At 50.4% G+C, this 9,722-nt stretch overlaps 1 protein-coding gene across 1 annotated transcript; it reads left to right on the top strand.

The window, feature by feature from the left end:
- Nucleotides 1-794: 794 nt before the first annotated feature.
- mtpap (mitochondrial poly(A) polymerase) lies at nucleotides 795-9,115 on the top strand. Its single transcript, XM_062480149.1, has 9 exons — nucleotides 795-972; nucleotides 1,280-1,446; nucleotides 1,667-1,900; nucleotides 2,128-2,349; nucleotides 3,566-3,777; nucleotides 5,592-5,818; nucleotides 6,840-6,932; nucleotides 7,075-7,148; nucleotides 8,412-9,115. Exons 1-9 carry the CDS (start codon nucleotides 819-821, stop codon nucleotides 8,757-8,759), a joined length of 1,731 nt encoding a protein of 576 aa, XP_062336133.1. The 5' UTR covers nucleotides 795-818; the 3' UTR covers nucleotides 8,760-9,115.
- Nucleotides 9,116-9,722: the final 607 nt, after the last annotated feature.

Genomic DNA, 9,722 nt, shown 5'->3' with positions numbered 1-9,722 from the left:
AAGTGATTTAATCCCTGGATTAATACCCTAACCCCGAATAGGATAATAAAATAAGATACAATTTCTGTAGCACTTACCTTGGTCAGTTTATTAATCAGAGGTCCGATCCTGCTCACTAGATTGCGTATGTGAGCATTCAGTAACTGAGCAGACTTGAACTGTAAAGAGAGGAAGTGCAACCACTGTGACGAACGTCAGGGTGTTTCATGAAAGAAATATTTGGTGTTTTTCGTTTTCCTTTTTCCATTGTTTCCCCCGACAAGAGACAGCCCGATTTCTTTCGATCTACGACTTGCAGTTCATCAACTTCCATTGAATCCAAATGTATTTCCCTATATCTCCTTGACTTGGCCCATGCTTACCTGGTCTAGACTGCATTACTTTTCATCCCATTATCGCCTGTCTCTCTCTCTCTCTCTCTGCCAGGTTGCCAGGTCTCTGGGCTGCCAGGTTGAGGCCTGTTTTAGCCACAGAAGCCACATCTCCCTCATTTTCTCTTCCTCTCTATCCATTCTCAGTCTCTGTCTCTGTCTCTGTCTCTGTCTCTGTCTCTGTCTCTGTCTCTGTCTCTCTCTCTCTCTCTCTCTCTCTCTCTCTCTCTCTCTCTCTCTCTCTCTCTCTCTCTCTCTCTCTCTCTCTCTCTCTCTCTCTCTCTCTCTCTCTCTCTCTCTGTCTCTGTCTTTGTCTCTGTCTTTGTCTCTCTCTCACACACACTCTCTCTCTCTGAATATTACGATTTCTCATAATTTGACTCCTCTCTCCTGCCATAGAACATAACAACATGCGCATGCGCTGTTTCCATTAGTCTCCGTGCAACAATGGCAGCCTCCTTCGGTGTGTGCAGGTTACACATGAGTGGAAGGCGAAGCCTGTCAAAGTGCCTTCAAACGTATGATCTACTTGTTCGTAGACAGTTCGGAAAAAATAACGTAGCCGAACAAGCCAAGACATTGAATAAGACAGATGAATTTGGTATGTGTCTCGTTCTGCAAGGGACTGTCCAGTCCATTAGGGTTATGACATGCCTTCTGAGAAAACGCAGCTAGCTTGTTAGCTAACAAGATGAGTTAGCTTAAAAACATTCACATTTATGACGTTTCTTACCACATTAGATAGAAATCTTATAGCACTAACCCGCAAGTTAATGACATTGAGTTTACAGTGATACAAGTTGCGTTGGACTTCTAACGTGACTGCATGGTGCAGCCCCCGAGACTCACAGCTTCCACAGTGTTTATTGACTGTTTGGTTTGGTGAATTCTGTCCTCTACTTTCACAGAACCAAAGGATGGGCTCAAGTCGTTTTATGCGGTCTTGGAAGAGAGACAAGAGCAAGCGGAAAGATCTGTCCTCATTAGCTGTCAAGCCAAAACCAACGAGAAGAAGTTTATGAAGTATCTTTCAAGACATGGACCAATCAACACATGTTTCTTTTATGAAAGCTATGTAAGTTTTAGAATGATTAGCATCAAACAACGTCTGCAATGCCATACTTTCATACAGTATACACGTTGCCTTAAGACATACATCAGTAAACGTTTTATGTTTTTTCGTCTCGTGTTGCTTCGCTCATGGGATGGTATGCTTCAGACACTGTATGTAATTAGGTAAATCATTAAACGTCATCAACGTAGTATACATTTTGTGTTGCTTCTGTGCCCTTCAGAGTACATATGCGGTGGTGGAGTTTGCCAACAAGGAGAGCATCACATCACTTTATGAAGGGACCGCCATCCCCACTATCAATCATGAAGCCATGGTGCCTTTCAAGTCCCGGCTGCTCTCTCTCAAAAGTAACGGCCCAGCAGACCTGTCTGACGGCCAGTCGCTTCCCCAGTACCAGCCCCAGACCACCACCCCCATCAGTGAGCTCATACAGAGGCTATCCAAGGAGGAGAGTGTAAGTGTGGGCAGTTACGGCTGACATGGTATTCATTCCGTGGATCCTTTTGTCCGAAGCAACGTACAAATAGTGCAGATAGATAGCGGGGACAGCATGACAATCAAGGATCATATCAGATGTGCATAGTTCTAACTGTTTGGGAGTACACTTTATCGAGGGGCCGAGCTAGAGCTTTCCCCGGGGAAACTTCATGTTTGGGTTGTTGTCTTTGTCGTGGTCTTCAGATAGACCAGCAGATGCTGTCCTTGACGGCGATGTACCAGCTGACCGAGGAGAACATCTGCCTGCGCTTCCTGGTGTGCTCGCTGCTCCAGGACATCGCCGCCGCCTACTTCCCAGAATGCCTCATCCGGCCGTTCGGCTCGACCGTCAACGGGTTCGGCAAGCTGGGCTGTGACCTGGACATGTTCCTGGATCTGGACCGGATCAGTGGGCGGAACGTGAAGGTGAGGGGCGGCACGCTGCGTCCTCTCTGTCTCCTTTCACCTCCCTCTGGTCGGTGATGTCAAGGCACCAGGATAGGGGACCTGGAAGAGGCGGTACAGCCTAGTGCAGGATGGTGCCTGGCCTTTTCAGCACTACACCGGGGGGAGAAGAGTCAGTACTGTGCAAAAGTCTTAGGCCTCTACATCCCCCCCCCCCCTCCATGAATACTGTTCTGTATTTGTGTGGCAGTCTAAAAGTGCAATGTTGAGAAACATTTTTGTTTAGTCTTTTCATGTATTTCTCAAAGCATTTTTGCTTTATATATATATATATTTTTTTTAAAAATGTTATTTGCACTTAATACTTTTGCACATACTATATTCATATACTGTACACACACACATACACACACAGCGCACACACACACACACACAGGATGTTTACTGAACATACAACTAAGAAATATGAGGTTGTATCTTGTTAAGTCTTATCTTGTTGTTTGCTTTCTTTACAGTCAGTTGTCTTGGTTGTTCTTGAATGCTATGCAACTAAAAGGATAGTAGGATCGTTTTAAGGGCTGTGTAATCTGTTAAACAGATGAAGGTGTTGATGTTTGGCTAGGATGTGTAATAGTGTATCTGACAGATTGCGGTAAATTGTCCCAACTCTGTTTTTTGGTTGCTGATAAGTAAAAAGGAGCATTTGTTTAGTTAAAGTGGGAACTTCTATTCAGTCTAATTGGTTTACTTTGATATGGCGGGAAAAGCCCATTCAGAAGTTTCATCACAGCTCATTGATTAAGCACAGACACACACACACACACGCAGAAGCACACACTGGCCCAGGTGACTGATGCAATCACAACAAATCCTCATGTTTCCTTCCAAGCAGTACAGGTTGAATAGCACACCAACCTAACAACTAACTATGCCAGCTTACTGTACGAGCACGGGAACGGCATTGTAGGTCAACACAGCGGCCTTGTTAAAAAACCACTTCCTTCCTGTTTCCCCAAAATCCCTCCCATCAAATGAAAGCAGATGGCTGCGAAACAGTCAATAAGAAGCCTTGAATTGCATGTATGTGACAGATACATTTTCATTGAAAGTAGCTATTCATTTCTTTGTTCCCAAAGCTACTTGCGGTACAGGGGAGATTTGAACCTGTGACCTCGCGCTTTGCTGTCGAGCACTCTAACCACCGAGCCGCCCCCTTGTGTTTCCCCTCCGTGCCCAGCCGAAAGCAGGCTATTCCCTGGAGTTCCAGTTGAAGAGGGCCAACTCCGAGCGGGCCGTGACCCAGAGCATCCTCTCCGTCATCGGGGAGTGCGTGGACCAGTTTGGGCCGGGCTGCGTGGGGGTGCAGAAGATCCTGAACGCCCGCTGTCCCCTGGTCCGCTTCGCCCACCAGCCCTCGGGCTTCCAGTGTGACCTCACCGCCAACAACAGGTAGGCTGGATGCACGGCGGCTGGATTATCACCTCTTATCTGATATGCTGTCTGTGACCTGGCGCTTATTGATCCTGGATATTCTCATATGCATGTTTGATCAGGCTCACATACAGTAGAGTGGAACATTGAAGACCGCTAGTTAGCTATTTCGATTTTGCATTTGTTTTCGAATGTAGGCTAATACAAAGTTTTTTATTTCATTACAAATGATATCAGTTGAACAATTTGATGGGAAGTTGAATCTTTGAAAGTGTACATGCGTTTCAGAATAGCTTTAGTATTTGGTATGTTTCCCTTTTTTGGGGGGCGTTCAGGGTTCAAAACCTGATGACACTGAATGCTTGGCTTTCGCAGTCTTCAATTCCCCCATTAAATGTTCAGTGTTGCGCCGACGTTCAGCCCCTGCCGTGCACACACGTACTGACACACCTGTTCAGCATTAGACAGCAACCATGTGGGATTGACCCTTTGACGACAGAAAGAACACAGAACGACGAGGACACGAAATGGCAACAGAACTGCTGTTTCTGCCTCACGTAGTTGCGCGGTAGTTTTGTGGTTGTAACCTAAAGACATCTTGGGCCCATTGGCATTTCACAAGCTGAAACTACCGTGAACCGCAGTGAGTTACTAGATGCATACAGCCACACGTGGCCACCGGAGGAGAGAGAACGCGCGAGACAGAGAGAGAGAGGGAGGTTAGCTTGTTTTTATTTCACTTCCCTCTTTCTGCCTCTGAGGGATACTGTGGTCTCAGTTGTCTGAGTGAGGCACACACACACACACACACCACACACACACCTGCAACGTTCAGAAACCAGCGTTTCAAAGAAAGCGGAGGGTAGCCACCAAGCTAGTGTGGGTGGATCGGGGGGGGTTTCACTCGTTGGTCACATAGATGCTTTCCTGTTCAGTCAGCACAACAGGAAGTAAGGGTTTTAAGTGCCTTTTGGATACTATTAAAACCTATACCGTATTTTTCGGACTTTAAGATGCACCGGAGTATAAATCGCATTAGTCCAAAAATGCGTTGTGAAGAGGAAAAAACATATAGAATTCGCACTGGACTATAAGTCGCATTTATTTAGAAATGTATTTCACAAAATCCAAGACCAAGAATAAACATTTAATCTGGAAAGACCAGCCAAACAATGAAAAAAAGTGTGACTAAAAAAATACGGTAGTTTGTTATGAAAAATGACTGAATCCATATGGATAAATTGAAAACATTCATGCAACCAGCCACTTCTGTCAGGTCAGAGATGATCTCAGGCAATTCAAATGTTTTAAGTACATAAATGCACACAGTCCACACACATGCTATTGTACAAATTATACACAATGAATCATATGAACTCTCTTGTGCAATATCAAGGACATGAAGCAGCTATTGGCTGTCGCTTTAATAATGCTGGTAGTGGATGCAGAGTAATGAAGGGCTGTAGTATTGTCGTCCTAGAAAGGTCACAGTCAGGATAAACACTGCCCTCTAGTGATCATAGGGAATACAGCACCGTGAGTTTCTTTTCCTTTTACCCCCCCCTTATCTGCTACGCTCAGTAAAGACTGGCATCTCCTCCAGTACATCTTTAAGAGGAGGCAAATGATGAGGAAGGACATGAATGGACAAAACAATGAATGTAGGAGTTGAGAAAACAATTTCAGGGTTCAAGTTTCGATCTGGAGGTCAGTCCAGGGTAGCTAGGCGGACTTCCTTCTGTCTCGGGGGGGGGGATGTCCTGGAGGAACGGTGAGGGCTTCCCCCAGCAGTATTCCCCTGACCCGTCCGCCGTACACCGCTTTGTCCTCAGGGTGGCGATGAAGAGCTCCGAGCTGCTGTACCTGTACGGGGGGCTAGACCCCCGGGTTCGCCCCCTGGTGTTCAGCGTGCGGTGCTGGGCCCGGGCCCACAGCATCACCAGCAGCATCCCCGGAGCCTGGGTCAGCAACTTCTCCCTGACCGTCATGGTGCTGTTCTTCCTCCAGAGACGCAGCCCCCCCATCCTGCCCACCCTGGAGCACCTCAGAGGCCTGGCAGGTAGGCCCTCTGGTGCTCCCCCCCCTCTCTGGGGACTCTGTGTGTGTGTGTGTGTGTGTGGACGTCTGAACGGGCCGTCTCGACATGTCCATAACGAGGGCACAGGGGATCCCGTTTGTTTGTTTTTTGGGGAGAGAGGAGGACATTGGAAAGAGATGGGGGGGGGGAGGGTATTCTGTGTTTATTTTGGTTTGACGTGTCTGATGAAATTCCTGGGAGGATTCTGATCAAAGTTGTTGGAGGTTAAAGACTTTGGGCAGGGCTGGGGTTGTTTGCCACAGTCCACTGCTGCTGCCTGTGAACCCCCCCTCCCCCTCCCAATCCTCCATTCTCCCCGGCCTCTCCTTGGCTCACAGAGAATAGCCGTCCAAGAGCAATCTATCGTCCTCTTAGACCAGACACTATCACACGTAGTGCTTACAGCACAATAAAGGCCCCATCACTCTGGCAAGAACAGTGCCCCCCCCCCCCCTTTTTCCCTCCCTCCCCAATACGAGAACACACACACACACACCGTTCCACGGGGCATCCATTTGAGACGCCCCTGCCTCAGGTGTGACCCCCCCCCACTCTGACATGGTCAAGGAGGCTGGCACGATGGGCTCTGATGGAGAGCCAAGGACCCCACAGGGACACGCGCTGTCTGGGTCCATGTCCTCTCCCTCTCTGTTTCTCTCTGTCTCTGTCATTACCTCTCTCTCTCTGTCTGTCTGTTTCTCTCTCTCTCCCTCTGTCTGGTTCTCTCTCCCACTGTCTGGTTCTCTCCCTCTCTGTTTCTCCCTCTGTCTCTGTCATTACCTTTCTCTCTGTTTCTCTCTCTCTGTTTCTCTCTCTCTCTGTGTCTTACTGTCTCTGTCGTTATCTCTCTCTGTTAATCTCTTTCCCTCTCTGTCTCTCTCAGTATCTATCTCTCAACCTCTCTAAGCGACGCCATCCATCAGAGTGGTTGATGCGTGTCGTCCGGGCTGCCATTCAGTGTGTCTCTCTCCCCCCCCCCCCCCCTTTCCCTCTCTCCCCCGAGGCCCCGGCGACAGGAGCGTCATCGAGGGGAACGACTGCACGTTCGTCAGCGACGTCGGCAAGGTGCAGCTGCAGAGCAACACGGAGACGCTAGGTGGGTTCGGGTGCCCAGACCGTACGGTTACTGGCCCGTGCGGGCACGCCGCTCCACACGCACACGCACACACACTCTCACCACCGTGTCTTCTCGCAGCAAAGGACTCGAACGTTGTCTTGTTTTCCCCTCTGCTCCCCAGCGACACTGCTGCAGGAGTTCTTCGAGTTCTACGGCAGCTTCGCGTTCAACCGAATGTCTATAGACATCAGGAAGGTAAGACCGCCCCTAGCTAGCCGGCACGAACCGAGACCCCCCCCCCCCCCTCCTCCTTCCCCCGTGCACAGCCCCCCCCCCTCGCCCCCCTCCCCCAAGGCTCCCTACCGGGGGGAGATGAAGTGTGCGTTCTCTGGGATGACGTCAATCCCTCGCCTCCAAACCACAGACGTCAAATAGGAGAGAGTGATTGATGCCCGGCCCCCGCCCCTTTCAGCCCGCTCCACGATAACGGCGTCAGCCCGCTCAGCGCAACAACAACCCACAGAAAAAACGCCCGCGCGCTAATCCAACTCAGACTCTCTCTCTCTCTCTGTTTGTTCGTTTTACGCGTTGGTCTCCCCCCCCCCCCCCCGCGCGCGCGTGCACCCATCTGGGCCTGTCCCGAGCCTGGAGGTGTAGTAAGATCTTGACCCCGGGTCAGGGATGACTTTCGTGGGGGCGGGGGCGTGTAGAACCCGCGTCCCTGGCCTCTGCCTGTAGCCTTTCACCAGCAGGGAATCTGGCGTAAATCATCTTTACTGTGCACTGTGTTTCTCCCTATCTCCCCGTCACTCTGACTGATGTCTTTATGCTGCTCTCTGGCTGATACCCGGTCTAGATCCCTTCCCCTCATTCATTCATCCTGTTTTATAGCCCGGCTTTAAACAAGGCATTGAGCCCTCCCCCCCTCCTCTAAGATTCGGCCCTGACCTGTCTCTCTGAGTCACGTGACAGGGGTGGTATAGGATCCAACTGCGCGACAGGAAAGTACAGTGTAATAGAGGGGCCGGGATGGCCCGCTGTCACGGGGTCACACGGGATTGGTCTGGCGTTGGAAGGGGACCAGAGCAGATTAGGAGAGGGCTGTTTTGGCCATCTCATCGTTCCCCCCCCCCCCCCCTCTCTCTCTCAGTCTAACGGGTGAATCACGCACCTCGTTTTCCAGCAGTGATTCTGTCAGGCTGACAGTTTGATGAATGAGGCACAGTGAATATGTTAACTCACCTCGCGGCTGCTAATGCCAGGATGATGCTTTAAAAGCTCCCTGACAATTTCACTCACACACACCCACACACCCACACACACACACACACACACAAACACTCAAATGACATGCACGCCCAGATATGACAGCAAAGACCTGAGCATACTGGGTTGAATAAGATAGCTTGACCTTTACATGTGTGTGTTTCTGTATGTGTTTCGGTGTGTGTGTTTCGGTGTGTGTGTTTCTGTGCGCGTGTTTCTGTGCGCGTGTCTCTGTGCGTGCGTCCCGCCCAGGGGAAGGAGCAGAACAAGCCCGAGCCGTCGGCGCTCCACATCCAGAACCCATTCGAGCCGACCCTGAACGTGAGCAAGAACGTCAACGCGGCCCAGCTGGGCCGCGTGGTGACCCTCTGTCAGGAGGCGGCCTGGATCCTCCAGCAGCAGGAGTTCGGCGCCCCCCCCGGCCGGGAAGCCAGCCCCGGCGGGGGGCGCGCCCCCTGGGGCCTGGCCGCCCTGCTGCTGCCCTCCAACCAGGCGGCCCGCACCACAGGCCGCCAGAAGAAGAGGATGGAGCCGGCCAGCGCCAGGATCAAGAGCCTGCTGGAGAGTCTGAAAAGCCCGGCTCAGAAGAAGAAGAGCTAGGAGGGGAGAGAGGTGACCAGGCTCTCCACCAGAGGTCGCTGTTCACACCATCCGTCATCGGACCCTTTAGTAGAGTGGTGACAGGCCACAAGCGGCACTCTCGTCCTGGCCCCCCGAGACAGGGCCGAGGCGGTACGGCGGACTCCGCTACGTGACTCTGCGACCGAGCGGTTTCGCGATAAGCAAAGACTCTGTCTCCGTGGCAACGACACCACTGCGCATGTTAGACGTGCTAAAACCGAAAACCTTGCACACACTTATGTCTGTATTTTACTTTGTTTAGTTAGGAAGTAAATGTACATGGCTTGTTGTGTTTTCAAATAAATGCCCTTATACAGGATGGACTTTTAAAACTTCACTGCAAAGCGGGAAAATGATTTTGTGGTGACGTTGATTCAAGTAGGTCGAAAAGACGTCGTCGCCGTGCACTCCAGATGTATACCGTTTTGGGAACGAACCGTTCTCCGCTCCAAAAAGGAGGACGCGACAGAGCTAACGTGTTTCTCCGAAGAATGTTCCGACTCTTCCAGAGCCCCGTGCCGTCGGTCAGCTTGTCTTTGGATGGGGCCTTGTGGTGGGGCTGAGGAACGGACTGACCTTTCCCAAAAAGCTACTGGTTGAGCAAGCACGCTGTGAAACTGTGGACAGGCACATTCCGTTTCAACACAAGCCGCCTAGTAAACAGAGACAGAGGTTTCAACTTGGTTTCCAGAGCTTGCTCGAAATGCCGGAATCCCGATCGTGGCGTCCCTGATCAGTTTTCACTCTCTTCGGGACATTGCATTAGCAACTTAACCCCGAAACACTATATTTCTCCAGGTATTTTTCCAACATTTTAGAGCCATGATAAACAAAATACTATCATCTTCCGTTAGCTTAATTCTTTGGCACTTGTGTGTTCACGAATGAATGTGTACGTGGTCTGGGTGTGTGCTAGCGCGCGTGTGTGTGATGGTGATGGGG

The sequence above is a fragment of the Osmerus eperlanus genome, chromosome 15 (assembly GCF_963692335.1).
Source record: "Osmerus eperlanus chromosome 15, fOsmEpe2.1, whole genome shotgun sequence".
Taxonomy (NCBI): domain Eukaryota; kingdom Metazoa; phylum Chordata; class Actinopteri; order Osmeriformes; family Osmeridae; genus Osmerus; species Osmerus eperlanus.
The sequence above is the reverse complement of the archived record's forward strand: the minus strand, read 5'-3'. Positions and strand labels throughout refer to the sequence as shown.

What these genes read in the sequence shown, in the direction of transcription:
- mtpap (XM_062480149.1), top strand. Translation starts at nt 819, where the DNA reads ATGGCAGCCTCCTTCGGTGTGTGCAGGTTACACATGAGTGGAAGGCGA. An exon ending in GAATAAGACAGATGAATTTG is followed by an intron (nt 973 to 1,279) that starts GTATGTGTCTCG and finishes CTACTTTCACAG; the next exon opens with AACCAAAGGATGGGCTCAAG. An exon ending in GACCTCACCGCCAACAACAG is followed by an intron (nt 3,778 to 5,591) that starts GTAGGCTGGATG and finishes CTTTGTCCTCAG; the next exon opens with GGTGGCGATGAAGAGCTCCG.